General features: G+C 40.7%; 1 protein-coding gene across 2 annotated transcripts in view; it reads left to right on the plus strand.

The window, feature by feature from the left end:
* Positions 1 to 2,695: 2,695 nt before the first annotated feature.
* The window catches only part of LOC124124549 (calmodulin-binding transcription activator 2-like), a 39,287-nt gene continuing 18,576 nt past the window's right edge, over positions 2,696 to 23,406 (plus strand). For both annotated transcript variants that reach the window (XM_048402753.1, XM_048402752.1), the window contains exons 1-11: positions 2,696 to 2,756; positions 3,432 to 3,589; positions 6,794 to 6,889; positions 15,374 to 15,465; positions 16,440 to 16,507; positions 17,514 to 17,649; positions 18,443 to 18,514; positions 19,109 to 19,247; positions 20,265 to 20,311; positions 21,637 to 22,797; positions 23,207 to 23,333. In XM_048402753.1, the coding sequence (XP_048258710.1) occupies positions 6,847 to 6,889; positions 15,374 to 15,465; positions 16,440 to 16,507; positions 17,514 to 17,649; positions 18,443 to 18,514; positions 19,109 to 19,247; positions 20,265 to 20,311; positions 21,637 to 22,797; positions 23,207 to 23,333 (1,885 nt within the window). In that variant the 5' untranslated portion in view covers positions 2,696 to 2,756; positions 3,432 to 3,589; positions 6,794 to 6,846. The remainder of the gene's footprint in view (positions 2,757 to 3,431; positions 3,590 to 6,793; positions 6,890 to 15,373; positions 15,466 to 16,439; positions 16,508 to 17,513; positions 17,650 to 18,442; positions 18,515 to 19,108; positions 19,248 to 20,264; positions 20,312 to 21,636; positions 22,798 to 23,206; positions 23,334 to 23,406) is intronic.

Consider the following 23,406-nt stretch of genomic DNA (forward strand, 5'->3'; position numbering starts at 1 on the left):
TCATATCATAAAATGAAAATCGAGTTACAGATATCAATAAAAGAATTACTGATATAAAGGAACTGGTGACATCAATAAATCTAACCTATTCACGATATCACAAAATATGATAAATCAGCAATATATGGCAAGCCATTTTCACTTGAATTTCCGATCTACTGATATCAATTCTTTTCATTATATCAATATTTACTTAATGATGTCAGTATTTTTTTATTTATAAACATTTATTCATTTCTTTTAGTGATATGACGATAATTATTTACATCTGAATACTTGATGATAGTGAAATGAATTAATAATACCATTTAAAGAATTTGTGAAAATTTGAATTTATTTCATGATATCACTTACAATGAGTAATGAGTGGCCTAATTGTCAAAAAGGTGCCACAATTATTTTTGAAGAGTTGCGTCCCTTTGGATAACTCATAAATCGTGGGTTCGAATTCCAGATTCGACATGGATATGTTTCTTGGTTTTCAGACACTCGCCCATGCACGTGGGTTTCACTAAAACTCACTCATCCTGAGAAGACATGTGACACTCACTCTACAAGCTGAGGCGGCATGCCACACTCATGCATATACAACTTGGCGAAGCAGGATCCATTCCCAGTATTCCGAGCTACCATTTAACTGATACCCAGTAGAGTAATATCACGATTTAGCGCTCACTGTCGAGCGTCAAGTAATAAATGTTCTATTTTGAGTATGTTTCCCCAGTATAAAGCGAGGACACCAAAATGGTCAACGTTTTGAAGACCTAGCGTCAGTTGAAGCGGCGTAAACCACACGTTCACTCTGAGAATTGTGCCCGTGAAGAGCGGTTAGAATCGGAATTTAACAACCTATTCTTGTCGTAAGAATCAACTACACTTGTCGTGTAAGAGGCGACTTACGGGGCTGGGTGGTCAGACTTGCTGACATGGTTCATGCACAATCCATGCCATCGTATCCCAATTGCGTTGATTAATGCTCATGATGCCAGAAATGGATTGTCTGGTTCAGACTCGATTATTTGTAAACAGACCGCCGTCATATAGCTGGACTATTGCTGTGTGCGGCGCTAAACATCACACTTCAAAACCATTCTGAGAATTGCTTGTGGACAAGGCATATATATATACCGTCCGGGGTTACAATATGTTGTTTGGGGGGCCAGTATCGTTTGATTGTATATTGTGAATGTACGGTTTCCAGGAACCCCCAGTGAAGAGTCATGATATTAATAACTGGATTGTCTGGGCCAGACTCGATTATTTACAGACCGCCGTCATATAGCTGGAATATTGCTGAGTGCGGCGTTAAACAACCAACCAACCAACCAACCTAGTGAAGAGACCGCCTCTGTGGTGTAGTAGGCAGAGCATCTGCCTGGAGAGTTGAAGCTCGTGGGTTTGATTCCCTGGCCGCTTCATAACAAAAGATGTTAAACATGGTACGTGTTGTTACCCTGTCTGGCGCTACTAGCGTATACAGCAAGGACTATTTGGCTCATTGTCAGTATGCTTTCTGAGTGGGGTATCCATGTTATAATGCGGCATGGATCTTAGTGCATGGATAAGTATACTATACAACCAGCATTAATCCGGACTAGTACACGCGCGCGCGCGCGCACGCACGCACGCACGCACGCACACACACACACATGCATGCAGATCGCAATATAAGTGGAATAATGTTGAACCCGACGTTAACCCCATTTCACGCTACCTCCGCCGAGTAAAGACTCAATGACAGAATAGATCCCTATATATAGTGTATATATATATGTTTGTGTAAGAGTCTACCATATAAAAGTTCCACGCATGTGTGAAGGAAAATTGTTGTTCACAATATTACATGAACCTCTGATTTAGTTTTAATCGTGAAAACAGTAACCACGGTAACTGCTCCGTCCTGCTGGTATACTGCCGATGAATCTGCTCTTCAGACCCGTGGACCCCTGAAGATCCGGGATAGAATAGTTGTTCAGCAACCCAAGCTTGCCGAAAGAGGCGGCGGCTATGGTTGTCGTAAGATGCGATTAATGGGATCAGGTGGTCAGGCTCGCTGACTTGGTTGAAGCATGTCATCGTATCCAATTGTGTGGATCGATGCTCATGATGTCAATCACTGAACTGTCTGGTCCAGACTTGATTATTTACAGACCGCCGTCAAACAAACAATAGACCTGTGACACTACTCTGCGAGTAATTTTAGAATATCCAGTGCGGATTTCTATTTGGGTTACTTGAGCAAACCTTCATTTCTTCCTTGAAAAAGTAAACGTAATTATATTTAGTTACTGGTAAAGGTGACTACACAATGGCGATGTGAATACAATGAAGATTGCATATGCTTTCATGTTTCTGTTCGCTATTTATAGCACGTTTTTTTCACTGGACTAACGATTGAATTTCTCCAGCATTCCCGTTAATAACGAGATCATGTCATCGGAAAATGTCAAAGTGGCTTTCATTTCAGTTGTTGTGCCGTGTGACTGGCGTTTGACTAGCAGACGATGCATCTTGCTGACAATAGTTGTTTGGAAGATTCGATACTGCCTTAAGTAAGTTTATTTACGAATGCAGCGAGTTTACAACTGCACATTAATACCAGATGATCCATTTCGTTGTATCGTTTGTTTGCAAGCGAGCTATACCTTCATAAAAGCGAGGTTTTATCAGAAAACTGTTGATCCGGCTATATCTTGTTTCCGGTTGCGCATGTGCAGAGTGATTATGATGGCCGACGAGAAGGTGGAAGTGAAGATGTGAGTGAAAATTGTTTTTGTAAAATAATTTCACACTTCTGTTCAATAGCAAAATATGCTGTTGGTATATGATATGTATATGCAACAAGAACATTCATGCTTCATTATTGTAGTAACTCACAGCTTGTGTGGAAAACATTTTGTGTTGTAAAAAGTCTAGTTAATCGTTTGACAATTTTTTGGATATGTCAACATTGGCAAGTAAAGAAAACAAATAGGCGAACGAACAGCAATACAGTCTATATGAGTTTCAACCATACGTGTTTTCACCAATTCAATGATTTAGACATTCATTGGCAACAATGCATGTGTTTATTGTCCTGAATTTGCCTTTGATTTTTTTCTTCAATTAGGCCTAGCCTACCTGGTTCTTATTTTCGCTGCTATCATATTTACTGAATTTGTCAAAGATCTTGATGTTATTGTTTGGTAATAATCCTGAATGTTTAAAATTATTTCATGAAATATACTTATTTTATTCATCACTAGAATAAGAGAGCTTTTAAATAATTCAAGGGTGTATAAACCATGACTTGTTCAATTATTTATTTGCTTTGACTATAATGGGACCTATAATGTAACCTAATTTGAGATGTGTCACTTGTTTGATGGTCTAAATAGTTATATGATGCCTACTATCTTAGACTACTCTAATGATATTTCACACTTTTGCAGGTAGATGGTGCTTTATGTCAGTCATCTAGACACACCCACTCTTCGTGTATTTTAACAATGGATACCACGAGAGGATAAATTACAAATATTGATTATAACTGGCCTTGACCTACAAACCAATTACCTATAGAATATTTCCTCAACTTTCATCAGTCAAGGTGAGTTCAAAGATATTATATTCTACAGATTATCTCCCTATTTTATAATATTATGATATGCTGGATTGTTTTGCATGTCTAGGAAATAATTAATTATCATCAAGTACCCTGTTTCTGAATGACACCTGTTTTCCAACAGCCATATTGATCATGATTTGTTGCGTTATGACAAGAGGTGTAAGAGCCAATGTATTGGCGGATAAGGTACAAGTTTCAAGATTCCTCGAAGCTGCCAACTTGACAGTGGATACATCCAGCATTTCAACATTGGTTCATTTGAAGTACCAGAGCTCCAGATAAGCTGCGTATCTGTGTAAAATACGCATAAAAAATGCAGAAATACGCAGTAAAATAAAACCATTTTTTGGGGGGGGAGGGGGGATGGTGCAGTTTTCTAAGGACAAGGCAATGCCATTGCTATGTAGACGTGCTGCTCGGATTCCATGTTGGTTTGAATTCCAGACTTGCCCTGATGATGTTTCTAGATTTGTCACCGCCTCATCCATGCTTGTGAGTTTTATCAGGCACAAAACTGAAGAAGCTGTTATATGTAACACAAAGCATGTAAAGCACCATAGCTAGCATATTTATCATAGCAACCAATCAAACAACATGTTGTACGGCACATACAATCGTAGAATCTATTGTTTATTACTGAGAAGACTATAGTGACCAATCAAACAGCATGTTGTATATATGACACATACAGTTGCAGAATCTGTTCTGTAATACTGAGGCATGGCAACCAATCAAACAGCATGTTGTATATATGACACATACAGTTGCAGAATCTGTTATGTAATACTGAGACATGGCAACCAATCAAACAGCATGTTGTATATATGACACATACAGTTGCAGAATCTGTTATGTAATACTGAGACATGGCAACCAATCAAACAGCATGTTGTAAACAGTATATATGACACATACAGTTGCAGAATCTCTTATGTAATACTGAGACATGGCAACCAATCAAACAGCATGTTGTATATATGACACATACAGTTGCAGAATCTGTTATGTAATACTGAGGCATGGCAACCAATCAAACAGCATGTTGTATATATGACACATACAGTTGCAGAATCTGTTATGTAATACTGAGACATGGCGACCAATCAAACAGCATGTTGTATATATGACACATACAGTTGCAGAATCTGTTATGTAATACTGAGACATGGCGACCAATCAAACAGCATGTTGTATATATGACACATACAGTTGCAGAATCTGTTATGTAATACTGAGGCATGGCAACCAATCAAACAGCATGTTGTATATATGTTCGCAAGCTCCGATGTTCATACAATGTTTGGCCCTCACTCTATGAAGGTTCATACTCCAATGAACTCACACAAAGCGAAGGCCAATTCTTAAATGTCAGACAATTTACAAGACGCCAAAACATTTCAGTCAATTTACAATTATTTTCCCGCAAGATTGATTAAAAGTTTGAGAAGTTTGAAGGGCTTAAAAACATCACAATTCACTGAATGTAAAAAAATATACATTGACTTCCGTTTTATTTAAATCCTATAATTTTCAGTCACTGGGTGATGAAGTATAAAAAGTTTTGTTATGATATAATAAATGGAAAAGATATTTGTAAAATGGCAGAAATATTTAGGGGTTTTGTAAATTGCCTAATTGACAATTGTACAAATTGACTGATTTTACACATTGACTGTAACTTATATATATGACACTCACTGTTGTAGAATCTGTTATGTAACACTGAGAATATGGCAAACAGTCAGTTTAGAGCTTGTTTACTTGTGAATTTAACCACACTAAAGTAAACATTTGAAACCTCACGCTGTGCATTCAATTCAAATTCACCTGGTGTAGTTAAATCTACAGGTAACCCAACTCCACAGTTTGTTTAACTCCTGAATCATATGTATCACTCGTTCACTTTGGGCATTCCTCCGACATGATGATAGTGTCACACTGTGATAATATCTCTGTGGTAGCCCTGAGTAGAATGTGTCCCAAGCAGCATCGCTAGTAGCAATAGCATGGTTTTAATAATAATAATAATAATAATAATGAGAATTTTCCTCGTAATTCCTGGATTTTTCCTCTCAGAATGAAGTAAAATGCACTTTTTAATCCTTTTTTATAAGGCCGCTGACTTGGTTGATACATGTCATCGATCCCAATTGTGTAGATCAGTGCTGATGATGTTAATCACTGGATTGACTGGTCCAGACTCGATTAGTTACAGACCGCTGTTATAAAGCTGGAATATTGCTGAGTGTGGCGTTAAACAACAAATAAACAAACAAAACTGGATATGACCAATGATGTCTTTCCCAAGAGATGTGACAGAATGATTTCCAGGTTAGAATTTGTCCCAAGGACAAATTCTAACCTGGAAATCATTCTGTCACCTCTCTTGGGCCTTAGCAATCCCTGCTGGTCGCAAGAGGTGACTTAATCATGTTAATGGATTGAGTGGTCAGGATCTGTGACTTGGTTGATGGTGTGTCAATGTACCCTGATGATGTGGATTGTTGCCGATATCAATCACTGGACTGTCCTTGTTGTCTAGTCCCGACTCAATTATTTACTGGCTGCCGTCACACAGCTGCAATATTCCTGAGTGTGGCGTTAAACAACAAACAAACAAACAAAAAGCTGTGATAATACCTCGACACAACTCCCTCACTTTCTCTGATCAATTCCCAGCTGTGTTTTAACTGGTCAAGTGTCATTGTGCCCCAGTCGCTTGGTACCAGTGATATATGTTTTCACATTGATTTTACAGGGGGTTAACTTCCAGGCTTCTTGGCAATCTGAAGCACTGTAATTGCTTTCTCCTTTGAGCAAAAATAAGAGCTTTTTTTTTATATACATGTTTATAGGTAATACCATAACATTGATCATGTTGATCATGTCAGTCTGTGACTGAAGAGAGAGTCTAGTGAACTTCAGCTTGGTCTGCATGGTCTGGTTACCACAGTTAATAATAATCAATATGACAACATTAAGATCAACTGAAAATGATGCTAGGAGCCAAGTGTGAACTGGAAGGCTCTAATGATTTTGGCTGTGGTAGCCAGTCTTAAAACTTAGGAGCATGGGCACCCTAAATCATTAACCTTTTACATGACAGCAGTGGCATGGATCTTTGACTTCTCTGCTATATTTTGACCATTGGTATCATGTGTCATTCAATGGCGATTACTGTTTCAGATTAAGTGTTATGTAAGGACCTTCTCACTGGAGTTCGGAGTGACCCTGACCCCATGGAAGAGCCAGCAGGGAACCCCGCTCCAGGCAACAGGTCAGGTGAGTCGCTCCCTTGCACAGGTACTCAGAATTCAGGGGTAGAAACTAACAGTTTTCGTCAACTAGTCCTTATAATGATCTACTAGTCCTTATGATACCTTTACCATTGGGCACTTTGGCAAGGACTAAAGGACTTGTGCCAATTTCTTATGCTGACTCTTCGCTGATAAACAACATATCAACATTTTGTACAGCCATTTTAAGGATGTCAAAATGCACAAGCTTTAAAAACATTTACATGGATGTAAATAATAATGACAAGTCCATTTTATGTACAGTGGTGTTAACTTTTGTATTCTCACAATTTTCACTTCGATTATCTGCACCTTTTCTCCCAATACCCTTTGTTGTATCTCGCTTACTTTTGGATGCAATCATTCGACCAAAGCGTATATCTGCTTGGCCCAGCTACATCAATGGGGAACTCCTCACTAAACACTTCCCTCTAAAAAATAATGTCCAATTTAAGACGTCTTCCAGTTGCTATTGCATGTTAGAATCTCCAGAAATGACATCATGATAATACAATGTTTTGTCGTGAAATAAACCACACTTCGTTATTCGTTGTTCTTTGTGATTTATCGCGTAGCTATCTTATTTAGACCGATAAAATGTCAATTTGACGGACAGAGTACTTTTCACCGATTGAAATGCTAAGCAAGGCATCACACATTTCATAATTTTATGATTAAAAAGTAAATCATGTAAATAGTAAGGATTACTCCTACTGACAGTATCTATTTAATAGACCCATGAAGATTCCGGTGTAGAATAGGTCTTGAGCAACCCATACTAACTTGCTGTAAAAGGCGAATATGCTTGTCGTAAAAGGCGACTAACGGAATCAGGTGGTCAGGTTCACTGACTTGGTTGATACATGTCATCGATCCCAATTGCATGGATCGGTGCTCATGATGTCAATCACTGGATTGTCTGGTCCAGACTCGATTATTTTACAGACTGCTGTCTTATAGCTGGAATATTGTTAAACAACAGACACACAGACAAACAAACAAATCTAATAAAACAATGCACAGCCATCAAAAATCATAATTGGCAACTTTGGAATTGTTTATGAAATGCTTCAAGAGAGCTAAGACAGTTTGCAATCTGTTTCATTGCAAATTATTTACAGAGAAATCTTTTTGTCTTGTTTCCTTTTTCCTTTGGCATCTTCCTTAAATTCTGTTTATCAATCTTCAGTGCTTGTTTGATCTATTTGTGAGCATGAAGAGGGACAACAGCTTGATGATAATATCCTTCATTGATCAACGGAACATAACGTAACATGTGGCAAACCTCTTTGTGATGAGGCTGTCTGATTCTCACACTACTCACCACTGGTCAGTGTTGGCATGGACAGTCTGGATGATAACTAGGGGTCAAACGATACAGCAGGGTCACGATCAGGGGTCCGGAAAATTTAAAATCCCAATCGGACATTTGCATTTCGGCCATGCCCCCTTCAAATAGCGTATTTTAGTACGACTTTACACATTACAAGTTGTTACGTATTCATAATATGATGAATTATGAATTGTTTAATTTTAAATTGTTTAATTCACCGGACAATTAATATCGTGACTCACGATACAATTCATATCACAATACAAAGGTCTTGATACGATACATATTTAGATGCGCATGTTTATGTCAAATCACTTCTTGACAATAAATATTTAAGAGCAGTTTCCAAAGGAAAAACTAGCTGTAGATACATGTTCGTTGTGGCTATTTTTAGCTGTGAACTTGAAATGATAATTACAACACATTTTGCAATATCTGACAGACAAGAACGCCAGGGCTCATTTAATGACTAGTAAGTAATTTATTTCAGCAGGTGTATCATCTTGTATTGCTACAGAAAGAAAACGTATCGTGTATCGTATCACCACACAAAAAGTCACGATTCACCGGACATGACAATAGACTGCAATATGTCGAGATAAATACACCTCACTTTATAAATGCAAGCAACTCTCACATTTTTGGGGGGCGGTCGGGTAGCCTCGTGGTTAAAGCATTTGCTTGCCACGCCGAAGACCCGGGTTCGAATCCCGACATGGGTACAATGTGTGAAGCCCATTTGTGGTGTCCCCTGCCGTGATATTGCTGGAATATTGCTAAAAGCGGGGTAAAACCATACTCACTCACATTTTGGCATAAATTTCAGGATTTACAGTATACTGTGGGTAATCATTTTGTGGGTCTTTTAATAAACTCTGCAATTTCACTTGTACGGAGATGTTTTGTTGCAATACAATATTTCAATAGTAATGTTGTAAAATTATACATTATCATGATTATAAATATGTCCTGTGTATGTATATGAAAATTTGACGCTTTTTATGTTATGGAGTTGTATTGCATCATCATAGAGAATGACTAGACACTTTTTGGCAATCATTACCATATTAAGTGTGTGACAAAGATATAAATATACTTCATCATGTTCATTGTACAATGAATTTCATATTTTGCGTTTGGTCCAAATGAAATTTGAACATTGTTGACATCGTTATTTTTATATTTAAGCAGATTGTAAAAGTTCAATGGTTAAGGTCTAGCCCTGACTGACACTGTCGCATGTCCTGACATTTGACCTTGATCTTGACCTTGACCTTGCCATCATCATTGACAGATAACCGCACTCCCTTAGATTGTTATAACCCTTCAGCTTGAGTATCTCTCCCGACAACTGTTGACACAGGGTACTCCCTGTCCAGGATGTTGATAGACTACAGGCCATTTGTCAGTTACAGGCTGTGCTCATATCCTGACCTGGCTGGGAAGCAATGACCTCACTCCATTACCTGTCAGGATACCTTTAGTTGTTTGTGGAGGCTGCTCTGCTGTTATACGGGGGGGTCGGGTAGCCTAGTGGTTAAGGCGTCCGCTCGTCACACCGAAGACCCGGGTTCGATTCCTGACATGGGTACAATGTGTGAAGCCCATTTCTGGGGGTCTTGCAATTTTGTTCAAATTTGGTAATGATACAGACATGACAGAAGATTGTCCTTTCCAAAATTGATGGAATTCTGAAAATGTCCCAATGGCATTCGTCTCTAGCAAAATCACTGATCTGTATTTACTTCATCAGACTAATGACCAGTCATGGTAGCACTGAGACATCAAACCATTCTTCTGGCATGTTAGAAAGTATCTGTAATACTTTAATGGAATATGGAAATTGACCCCTCAAAAAACTTCAAAGACAAGAGATCACTCTGACTTACTAAAACCACATCCTAACAATGAACGCTAAACGCTACATACTATTCACCCTATTGAATATAATACCCTTAAGAGGCCCAGTTGACAGCCATAGCAAGATTTAAGTCATTGAAACACCATACAAATGTATAAAATGAAAGTTTGACCCTTGGTACACCCTTATGTAATCAATGTCTGGGAGATATCATTGTTATTACAATGTCTAGACAGTAGACAGAGACCGGAACTTGGCACTGGACCGTGGGTTCACCTCCAATTGGCTGTTTGAGAGATACTAAACTGTTGTTAGGTCGGACTCCATAGCTGTTCCACATACATGTTACTAAAATGTACCAGTCCCCCTTATTTTTGCCAGTCCCAACTTTCAACAAAAAAAAAAACATATGGAAATTATTTGGTTTTAATTCTTTCAACATCATGTTCAAAGATGGTTGATAAGTAACGAAGCTTTAGATCTCTAAGTCATTATCACAAACTTCAGTCACAATTTTCTCTCTCTTTTTTTTTTAATATTTCAAGACAAAGTTGCGACAAATAGATATTTAACCTAGAAATAGACAAGGGGAAACCCTGATGGCAACAGACAAGCTGACTTTGTTTGTAAAATATACTTGTGTGAATATCACCGACAACAAAGATTTATTGGGCACTTTATTTGCCGGTCCACAGTGACTGGCAGTCACATGAATTATCAGTCCAAGCCTAATTTTACCGGTACAAAACTGGTAATTACCGGTAAACGGGAACGCTGAATATATCAAACAGGCCCTGAAGTGGTGCCTTTTGCTATTTATGGCTTTTTGGCTTCTTTTTTTTTTCTCGATTTCCACGAAGACAGTTTGGACATAGACACTAAAGGTGGGATGGATTTCGTTTCCTGAGCACAACTAAAAAAACTTTCAATATCTTTCAACAAAAATTGGCAGATATTTCAAACAGATACTAAAGTGGTGCCTTTTGCTATTTTTGGATTTTTGGCATTTTAATTTTTTCGATTTCTATGGAAACCATTTGGACTTAGTCTCATAAAGGAGGGGTAGGTGTTGTTTCCGGAGCACAACTTGAAAACTGTGAAAGACTTTTCATCCTAACCTGGTACATGTATTAACCAAGGGCAGAAGTGGTGCCTTTTGCTGTTTAGGAGTTTTTCAAAATTAGATTTTTCCGTTTCCGTGGTTCCATGTCCAACTGTTCAACATTATTAATCAAGGGCTTAAGTCATGCCTTTTTCTATTTAGAAATTTAAAAAATATTAGTTTTTCCTGTTTCAATGGCAACACGTTTGACTTTGACTCTAGTAGTGTGTTTGTCCGGGTTTGTCTCTAAAACTAATAGGTATTCTTTGTTGAAACTGTGCATACACAAAGACCAGGTTGCCAGATGATGCCGTTTGCTACTTAGGGATGTTTAGAATTTTTATTTTCCGTTTCCATGGCAACAAGTTTGATTTTGACTCTGTTCGTAGTGGTGTGTACCTGACATAGAAATCATGGTTCCGAATCCCAATTCTAGGATATTGTTTTGATATCTCAATAACTACTCTTGTATATGGACAGACAGATTAGATAGAAATTCTCTCATCAAGTTGGACTTAAAGTAACAGTCAGATGATTTGTTCTTTCGAATTTGTGGGGGCCGGGGGGATTTCTTATCTTCTGATGACTCTTGTTTCATGACGTAAAGATCTCACATATAGATGTCATGGTAACAAATGTAACAATCTCCATCAAATCAAAGGTTGCATGAGTAGAAAGCACATTTCGACTTTCACTTTCGCGATCTTGTAAGCAATGCTCTGCTTGGTTGGATGAAAGGTCACGGACATTGTGTAATGGGATGTCTTCAGATCTTTGTGTAGCAGTAGCAACCACTAGGATCTGATTTTAATGAGATTACGAAAGTAAGGAATAATGAGCAAGATTCACCCAGGCTTGATAGACAGTAAAAATGCACTAATAATTTAGTTAATTACCACATCGATGATATTGAGAGCCAAAAAGGCCGTGTAAGGGCATATCGTTACCATGGTTTCAGATTGGTATGAGGGCATGGCTGGCCCTGTTGTTTAAGGTGCCGCAATTTGTTGTGCAGAGTTGCATCATGGGTAGAATCTCAGTTCACCCTGATCATGTTTCTGGGTTTGTCAGCACCATATCCATGCTCAAGGGCTTCCCAAAGTGGCGAGCATCTAACACCTACATTACAATCGGCCTTCCCCTCAGACTATTTTAACAAGCTTGGGCTTCGGACTTTGTGGCCTAAGTCGCAGACTTGATAGGGGGATAAAGTGAGTCTAGGTGCCGACCCAAGCATTATTAACCTTTCCTAAATAATTAATTTTCAGTAAAACATACTTTGAAACAAGTAATTGCCAAGCAACCATCCCTAATGTTTTAATTTAACCCCAACCCCTGCATTCAGTTGGTATAGCATCATTCAAAATGGTTTGTAGAAGGTTAATGTTTACCATAGCTAAATTATGTGTTGAAAACTAATCTGAAAATTGAAGCTGTTGCCAATTTGATCAACAATAGACAGACGATCAATAGAAACACAACATACACAAAAAAGCTCATGTATCGGATTAGCTGAGCCAGCGGTTTAATCAGGATTTTGATACTCAATTGAGAGCTTGACAACTTGGCAGCCAGCCAATAGCCTTGGCTGTAGGGAAACATGTATTGTTGATTAGCTTTGGCTGTAAGCCTAAAGGTGTTTTACAATGTGCAATATCATCGGTGTAAATCATTTAAGGCTTTCGCACACTCTGACCATTGATGCAAACTTCAGACTCGCAATTTCCCTTTGGAAGTTTTTCGTTCTTGTGAATATCTCAAAGTAGACATACATCCAAGCTGTTGAGTCATCAATGCAAACATGGAATTCATATGTCATGCTTCTGATTTAATTTACATGTATACCATATGCCTAGACAGTTATTGGATTATTTAGCTCACCTGGATGAAAGTTAAGAGAGCTTAGTCATGGCCTTTACGTCTGGAATCCAGTGTCATACATGTGTCTGGCATCAGGTGTGTCATACACTTGTCTGGCATCAGGTGTGTCATACACTTGTCTGGCATCTGGTGTGTCATACTCTTGTCTGGCATCAGGTGCGTCATACACTTGTCTGGCATCTGGTGCGTCATACACTTGTCTGGCATCAGGTGTGTCATACTCTTGTCTGGCATCTGGTGTGTCATACACTTGTCTGGCATCTGGTGTGTCATACACTTGTCTGGCATCAGGTGTGTCATACTCTTGTCTGGCATCTGGTGTGTCATACACTTGTCTGGCATCTGGTGTGTCATACACTTGTCTGGCATCTGGTGTGTCATACACTTGTCTGGCATCAGGTGCATCATACACTTGTCTGGCATCAGGTGTGTCATACTCTTGTCTGGCATCAGGTGTGTCATACACTTGTCTGGCATCAGGTGTGTCATACACTTGTCTGGCATCTGGTGTGTCATACACTTGTCTGGCATCTGGTGTGTCATACATGTGTCTGGCATCAGGTGTGTCATACACTTGTCTGGCATCTGGTGTGTCATACACTTGTCTGGCATCTGGTGTGTCATACACTTGTCTGGCATCTGGTGTGTCATACACTTGTCTGGCATCAGGTGCATCATACACTTGTCTGGCATCAGGTGTGTCATACTTTTGTCTGGCATCAGGTGTGTCATACACTTGTCTGGCATCAGGTGTGTCATACACTTGTCTGGCATCTGGTGTGTCATACTCTTGTCTGGCATCAGGTGTGTCATACACTTGTCTGGCATCAGGTGTGTCATACACTTGTCTGGCATCTGGTGTGTCATACACTTGTCTGGCATCTGGTGTGTCATACATGTGTCTGGCATCAGGTGTGTCATACACTTGTCTGGCATCTGGTGTGTCATACATGTGTCTGGCATCAGGTGTGTCATACACTTGTCTGGCATCTGGTGTGTCATACACTTGTCTGGCATCTGGTGTGTCATACACTTGTCTGGCATCTGGTGTGTCATACACTTGTCTGGCATCTGGTGTGTCATACACTTGTCTGGCATCTGGTGTGTCATACACTTGTCTGGCATCAGGTGTGTCATACTCTTGTCTGGCATCAGGTGTGTCATACACTTGTCTGGCATCTGGTGTGTCATACACTTGTCTGGCATCTGGTGTGTCATACATGTGTCTGGCATCAGGTGTGTCATACACTTGTCTGGCATCTGGTGTGTCATACACTTGTCTGGCATCTGGTGTGTCATACACTTGTCTGGCATCTGGTGTGTCATACACTTGTCTGGCATCAGGTGTGTCATACACTTGTCTGGCATCAGGTGGGTCATACACTTGTCTGGCATCTGGTGTGTCATACACTTGTCTGGCATCTGGTGTGTCATACACTTGTCTGGCATCTGGTGTGTCATACACTTGTCTGGCATCAGGTGTGTCATACTCTTGTCTGGCATCAGGTGTGTCATACACTTGTCTGGCATCAGGTGCGTCATACACTTGTCTGGCATCTCGTGTGTCATGTACTTGTCTGGCATCTGGTGTGTCATACACTTGTCTGGCATCAGGTGCATCATACACTTGTCTGGCATCAGGTGTGTCATACTTTTGTCTGGCATCAGGTGTGTCATACACTTGTCTGGCATCAGGTGCATCATACACTTGTCTGGCATCAGGTGTGTCATACTTTTGTCTGGCATCAGGTGTGTCATACACTTGTCTGGCATCTGGTGTGTCATACACTTGTCTGGCATCTGGTGTGTCATACACTTGTCTGGCATCTGGTGTGTCATACACTTGTCTGGCATCTGGTGTGTCATACATGTGTCTGGCATCAGGTGTGTCATACACTTGTCTGGCATCAGGTGTGTCATACACTTGTCTGGCATCAGGTGCGTCATACACTTGTCTGGCATCAGGTGTGTCATACACTTGTCTGGCATCAGGTGTGTCATACTCTTGTCTGCCATCTGGTGTGTCATACACTTGTCTGGCATCTGGTGTGTTATACACTTGTCTGGCATCAGGTGTGTCATACACTTGTCTGGCAACTGGTGGGTCATACACTTGTCTGGCATCCGGTGCCAACCTTTAGAGTCTACTTGCCCAACACGACGCTTAGGATATATTATCCCCCGCCACGAAATGGAATGTTGCTGATGCAGCAAAAAAACAACAGAAAACAATAATAACTCTTTCACTTCCTCTAATGTCCAGCAAAAAAATGACAATGTTTTTCTTTTACAGAAAACTCCAAGATAACTCTGCCTCATCAGCTGACGAATATCCCTCCGGCCTCAGAGTTCCCTTCTCTCAGACCTCGCTGGAACACCAATGAGGTCAGTGCTTGTGCTAGTTTTATTAGAGGAAATACGGTAGTGGAATACCAATGCGGTCAGTGCTTTTTCTAATTGTAATAGAGTCAGTACTTCAGTGGTCACCAATGATCAATGAGGTCAGCACTTGCTTTAATATAGGAAATACAGTAGTGGAATACCAGTGAGGTCAGTGCTAACTTTAATATAGGAAATACAGTAGTGGAATACCAGTGAGGTCAGTGCTAACTTTAATATAGGAAATACAGTAGTGGAATACCAGTGAGGTCAGTGCTAACTGTAATATAGGAAATACAGTAGTGGAACACCAGTGAGGTCAGTGCTAACTTTAATATAGGAAATACAGTAGTGGAATACCAGTGAGGTCAGTGCTAACTTTATTAGAGGAAATACAGTGTGGTATTTTAGTGAACGTGATCATACTGTCATAGTCTATCATTGTCTGTAACTATCTGTTTGTTTTGGTTTATTTTGTAAGTTCAATATCAAAACTATCTTGTTATTCTGATCTGATGTGTTTGTAGCAGCCTTTTAAATCTAATGGAGCCATTATAGTTTTTTTTTACGAGAAAAGATTCTGATTGGTATGGACAGTGTTATGATATTGTCAAGAATAAAATACTGATATGGATCATAATTTACAAAACATGTTGTGTCATATGGAAATAAAGTTTCTCTGAAAATTCATTCTATTTTATTGGAATCAACAGTGTTATGATATTGTCAAGAATAGACATGATGGAACACAAAAATGTACAATACATACTGTGTCCATATGGAAATAAGATTCTTTGAGTCGAATCAGTGTTCAAAACTCAGCATTGATGTTAAGACCTTAGTGGTTCTTGTCTTAACCCTGATCAAGATAATTCTATTGAATGTTGGAGATTGAAGGGACCATCCACCTCCCTTAACTTGGCACTAAATAGTAATCAAGGGAGGACTTTGTGACTTTAACAATGACAATTTGTTTTCAGGAGATAGCATCTGTGCTGATAGCATTCGATCGTCACAAAGAATGGCAGATCAGAGAACTCAAAATCAGGTATTTTCAATGTGTGCAATCTATCATGATCTATGATGCACAATTTATTAGAAAAAATGTTAATAATAATTGTCTATATGTGAATTCCTCATAACAGTGTATAATCTGCATGCAATATGGCTTGCCAGAGGCTCATATTTATTTGATGTTGTATTAAATGTCACGGTGAAGAGATGGATTTTCAGTATGAATGGAAAGTAGAGAGTTTGTGGTTGGAATTGACATGTCCCTTGATACTAAAACATAGACATTATATATTTTCAGTATTCATTTATTTAATGGAATTGATGAAAGGATTCCAATACATATTGTTCCAACTTTCCAGCATTCCAGTAAACTAAGCATTAACCTGAGGCCAGTGATTAACATGATTAATGTTACAAGTTGACACTAGTCTGCTAGTCTGAGGCAAGTTCAAATTAAAAGGGCAAGTAAATAATGTTGGACATTAACCCTCATCGTCTTTTGTTACAGCTAGCTGGGTTTGAACTAAATGCTAAAATGCTTTCCAGGGTTTGAGTCATTAGCATTAGAAATTAACTCTGGTTTGCAAATCTGATGCAAATTAACATTTTTTGGAAGGGCATTAGAAATTACACTGCTCTGCTAGCCTGAGCCAAAAAGAAGTTTGGATGGGCCAGTCATTAGAAAATCAACACTGGCATGCTAGGTTGAAACTGTGAAATTTTGGAAGGGCCTGGCAATAATTAGTGTTAGAAATGGTGTGGCAACTTTAGATTAGTGAAATTTAGAAGGCCCAGTGATTAGTGTTAGAGATTGTGTGCCAACTTCAGACACGTTAAATGTTTGAAGAGCCAGGTATTAGTGTTAAAAATGGTATGCCAACTTGAGACAGGTGAAATTTTGGAAGGGCTATTGATTAGCATTAGAAGGGCCAATTTTGATTAGTGTTACACTAACGCTGGACTGCTAGCATGAGTCAAGTGAAGTGTGGGAAGGGCAAATGGAATGTGGATGGTTGTTCAGCATTGGTTCATGGTTTCAGGCCTCCGAGTGGCTCCATGCTGCTGTACAGTCGGAACAAGGTGAGGTACCGCAAGGACGGCTACTGCTGGAAGAAGCGGCGAGATGGCAAGACCATCAGGGAGGATCACATGAAGCTCAAAGTGCAGGGGGTGGAGGTGAGGGGAACAACTGGGGCGTTGTGCTGTCACTCTGGCTTCACGCCCCACTCTGCAATAGTCTATCTGTATGACAGGTGTCCGATACATCAGGGTTGGAAATAATACTAGCCCACTTTCCCACTAACCCGGGGCTACTACAAATGCCTCTGGGCTAGTACAAATTCCTGTGTGCTTGTACAAATTTCCTAATTTCCCCATTGTTTTAACATTACTGGGATGCCAGGATTGAATTGATCCCACCACTCTGCTGGTTGTAAGCGTTGACCAGAATTGATCAGGGGGTCAGGCTCAGACGTGTCATTGTGCCCAGCTGGCATGGTTCGGTACTCGCAACATCATCACCGGATTGTCTGACCCAGACAGGATCATTTGGCCATTGATCTCCCCTCTAAAAAACATGTGACCTCCCGTTCATGAACAATATGGGTTCCTGACCCTATGTATCTGATACCCACCAACCCTTTTGACAGGTAATTGGGACCCATGAAGATCTGGGGTAGAATAGGTCTTCAGCAACCCATGCTTGTCATAACAGGCAACTATGCTTGTCTGAAGAGGCAACTAACGGCAACAGGTGGTCAGGTTCGCTGGCTTGGTTGATGCATGTCTTTGTATTTCCATTGCGTAGATCGATGCTCATGATGTCAATCACTGGATTATCTGGTCCAGACTCGATTATTTACAGACTGCCGTCATGCATTAATCAACAAGCGAACAATTAAATGTTGGTGGACACCTGAATAATTTGTTGATATTCAATTGATTGAGTCCTGATTGTGTTTGTTTTCAGTGTATCTATGGCTCATACGTGCACTCGGCGATCCTCCCTACTTTCCATAGACGCTGTTATTGGTTGCTCCAGGTGGGTGTAATGTGTAGTTTCTTACTGTTCAGTAAATAATAGTGACAGGTCCCTTTCCATGTTCACCTGAAATTCACCAAAAGCAGAGTCGATTGTACGATTCCGACAATGTCACGAGCATGTGTATATGAATCACTATCAAATAGTGATGATACCATGTTTCGCAAAAAGGTGAGTGTATTTTGTTTCACAGGTGGCACCCGTCACCAATACATACAAAGACAAGTCAAGTGTTTACCTGAAAAAACACAGGAAGATATGGTGTAAGTCAAAATAGGTAATTGCATCAGACACCATTTTTGTCACTGATGTGTCACATTTTTAAAACATTTTGAAAGCTTTACGGAGGCCTTGAATGTTGTAACCTTGATCAAACAACTTCTGACCAAGAGTCGTATGACGCTCTTTGAAATCTTGGAAGAAAGGGCATGCTCGATTGTAGCTCAAAGACATAAGGGAAAGTTGACTATTGGAAAGACACTCACATTACATTATGTTTCGCAACCCACACACCTGTATTAGTTTAAATAATATTGAAATGGACAATTTGCGATATATTGTACCTGTGTACCTGTATGGCCTGACCTGTTTCAGAATCCTGACATCGTTCTTGTCCACTACCTGAATGTCCCCTACCCTGACAACACCAAACTGAGCATTCCTGTTTTATCTTACGACATGGAGAAGAAAGAATGGACCAAGGAGGAACTTGTTGATCAGCTCAGGCCGATGTGTGAGTTGACAGAGGGCTTCGGAATTAGCTTTCTTGTTTAACGCCACACTCATCAATGTTCCAGCTGTACGATGTCAAACTGAAAATAATCGAATCTGGACCAGACAATCCAGTGTTTGACATCATGAGCATCAATCTAAGCATTTGGGATATGGTGACATGAATCAAGCAAGTCAGCGAGTCGGAGCACCTGTTAATCTGGGTTGCTGAAGATCAATTCTAATTGAAATGTTATCTCTTAGTCCAAGACTGATAAACTTCAGGAAGGACTCATTTCCTATCGTTGACTGCCGTGGTTACCATGGCAATTGTGGGGCGGTCGGGTAGCCTATTGGTTAAAGCGTTCGCTCGTCACACCAAAGACCCGGGTTCGAATCCTGATGGGTACAATGTGTGAAGCCCATTTCTGGTGTCCCCCACCGTGATATTGCTGGAATATTGCTAAAAGCGGCGTAAAACCAAACTCACTCACTCACTCACTCACTATGGCAATTGTAAAGCTGATCATTTGTACAGACTAGTAGAAGCAAAGATTAGTTAATTACCCTGGACTATGTTTTGAAGCAGTGAAAGAGTGTATTGTTTATTTGTGTGTTCATTGCAAGACACTGAAAAACAACTTGTTTTATATAGGGTAAGATCCAAACTGAGGCACGACGCCTAGCGTATATGCCAATAAACATAGTTACAAATTCTGATACATATTCTATGAATGCTACCTCATAATACTAAAAGAATTAGAAGACAAAATACCTGTATCCCAGGAACCATTCCCATCTTTGTGAAACTGGGAGATACTAAGGGAGATAATTTGGGCAGTTAATATGCAACCCACTGGTGACACAATGTCAGACATTGTCTGATGTTGAAAGCTTACATGAGTTCAATTGTTGATGTCAGAAACTGACAGAAAGAATTAAAAGCTTAAGACATTGTTGTATTCCTTGTATAGATGTTGATATTGTAGTAACAACAGTCATACTCCTTGAAATGAAGCTGTAACTGTGTCTCTTGTAGTGGCGTGTGGCAGGAGAGTGGATCTTGGTCCTGAGCAAGAACACATGGTGAGATCATTCATCTTGATGACGAGAGTAATTACTGTCAGGACTTGACTGATTCCCAGAAATACTGATTAACATCACAGGCATGGGTGGTCCAGTAGTCCAAGGCACTAAATATACCGTGCAGAGTTGCGTCCCTTAGGGTTGCCAGGAACCTATGATCGTTGGTTTGAATCCTGGATTCACTCTGATTATGTTTCTAGGTTTGTCCAAACGTTTATAGCTTTCACTAAAGTGGTGAACATCTAAGACCTGCATCGGGGTGGCCGGGGAGTCTAGTGGTTAAAGCATTCGCTCGTCACACCGAAGACCCAGGTTCGATTCCCGACATGTGTACAATGTGTGAAGCCCATCGTCGTGATAGTGCTGGAATATTGCTAAACGCGGCGTAGTACCATATTCACTAAGACCTGCATCACTTTGGGTTTTCCTCCCACATTAAGGTGACAAGCCGTAATATAACTGAAATACTGTTGAACGAGGTGTTAAACCCAACTGAGTGATTCTCCCTAAGCTCCAGTCTACGACTTTACCACTCACTGTGCACTTCCTCTGTGGTGTAGTGGATGGAGCACCTGCAAAGAGAGGAGAAGGTTCTGGCCACGTTTTACCAAAAGTGTTACCAGAGTGTTACCAGAGTGTTACCCTGCCTGGCACTCAGTATCAAAGGAATGAAACAAGGACTGGTGGGCTCAGAGTCAGTATGCTGTATCTGAGTGTACTTGAAATGGTACTTGTTGTTACCCTGCCTGGCACTCGGCATCAAAGGAATGAAACAAGGACTGGTGGGCTCAGAGTCAGTATGCTGTATCTGAGTGTACTTGAGATGGTACTTGTTGTTTCCTTGCCTAGCACTCGGTATTACAGAAATGAAACAAGGACTGGTGGGCTTAGAGTCAGTATGCTGTATATGAGTGTACTTGATGGTACTTGTTGTTTCCTTGCCTAGCACTCGGTATTACAGAAATGAAACAAGGACTGGTGGGCTCAGAGTCAGTATGCTGTATCTGAGTGTACTTGAGATGGTACTTGTTGTTTCCTTGCCTAGCACTCGGTATTACAAAAATGAAACAAGGACTGGTGGGCTCAGAGTCAGTATGCTGTATCTGAGTGTACTTGAGATGGTACTTGTTGTTACCCTGCCTGGCAGTCGGCATTAAGGGGATGAAACAAGAACTAGTCAGATATTCAGTTTGCCAGTAACAAACTGACGTCTAATCACTATTGTTGTGTTGACGTTGTGTTAACTGACTCGGGGTATCACTAAGGGTTGATATTCCTAGAAAAGGTTTTGTTGCACGGTTACAATATTGTTCCTTTTCTTGCAGGTTGAAGAAACAATTGAAGACTTTGTTCAACAGTTGATTAACCTTCGGCAGGACAAATCAGGCAAAGCCAAACCCCACAAATGCACTCCTTCCTGTGACAAAAACTTTCCTCATTCCAAATGCACCAAGGACTCATCACCTCCTAACACAGCCAGCCTGGCACACAATCGCCTAGTGTCCATGTTGCAGCGCCACACCCAACGCAGCGCCACCCAGTCGGTAGCCCCGCCCACTCCCGAGCTTCACACCAGCCAGGTGGTGATCACGCCCACTACGGCCCCCTCGTCCAACTCCACTCAAGACTTGAACCACACAGCTGCAGCTCCTGCTCCTCTCATTCTAAACCTAGCAAGTCTCCACGGCAGTAACGGTCTGATCTTTGTCAGCGGACATAACACATCACCCATCTCCATCATCAACAACTCTCTCACCACGCCCATTCACACCATCACCGCGGCAACCCTGGACACGCAGGGCCGTTTCCCTCAGCCTCAGATACTCCAAACCATTCCCCAAGTGCTTGCTGGTGTCAAGCAGGATGATAAATTGTCACAACATATTCACAATCTCCATGCGCATGACTCGAACAGAAAGTCTCCCGTTCCGATGAATATTGCAAGTGATGCTTTGTTGGAGCTGGCAGGCACCCAGCAGGATTCGAAGGATCTTTTTCTCGATCAAATGTCAGCTACAATCTCAGATACTCAGCGAAATCTCCACAATACATTAGACTCGCTCATTCGCGGGGACTGCTCGCACACTGTGGGAACACTAGTGAAAGATAATTCGGGGACTGATAATTGTGATACTCTTGATGGCAGCTTTTCCTCATTTCCCAGTACTGATCTCAATCTTGATTATCTTCTCGACTTGCCCGAACTTTATGACTGTCCTGATTTGCCCGACACAAATGCAAGTCTCGGGACGTCAAGTGGCGGAATGCCGACTTCTGTCCCGCTCATCAATTGTGCTAACTGCCTCAGCAACCAACAAGCTCAACAATCACAGCAGCAACGGGCAGAGTCGCATCAATCTTCAACATCGACGTCTGCTACGTCAGACACGCAGACAGCAGACAACACTCACTCACAGACTGACACAGACAGCAGCTTCTCTCAGGGCGTCATCACAGACTTCTCCCCTGACTGGTGCTACACAGATGTGAGGGGCATAGAGTTTCACATTTCCACCCAAACCAAGCTGCCTCTCTGTGATAATATTGAAATACTGTTCCAAGCGGTGTAAAAACCAAACTCACTCGCTGACAGATATGATAAATCCACTTCTGAGTAATCTTATCGGGATGTGTTCTAGTTTATGATTTGAGAGCAAGTACATTGAGGTAGCTGTGAGGTGTGCAGTAAACGACGGTTATAACAAACTCAAAGGGGCCACTGATTTTAGTTGATTATAACCGTGTTCGTTATAAACATATTTTACTGTACCTCCAAAATGTTGTTAAATTATTTATCATCAATAATCAATAATCAGCATGATTAGGGTTGACATGCCTGTGATAGTGTTGGCAGTGACTGATGAGATGTTATTGAGTGTTGTTGTATGTTGGAAGGGTGGCACAAAGATCCTGGTGACAGGCCCATGGTTCTCCACGTCCACGTCCTACTCTGTTGTGTTCAACAGTAAGACGGTGCCTGCTACACTTGTACAGGCAGGGGTTCTCCGGTGCTTCACTCCAGGTCAGTATCTCACACTTCTAAAGGGGGATTGTGGGCCCAGACTTGATTGTTTACAGGCAGCAGTCGTACAGCT

This window comes from Haliotis rufescens, unplaced genomic scaffold (genome assembly GCF_023055435.1).
Source record: "Haliotis rufescens isolate VD_foot unplaced genomic scaffold, xgHalRufe1.0.p SCAF_29, whole genome shotgun sequence".
NCBI lineage: Eukaryota > Metazoa > Mollusca > Gastropoda > Lepetellida > Haliotidae > Haliotis > Haliotis rufescens.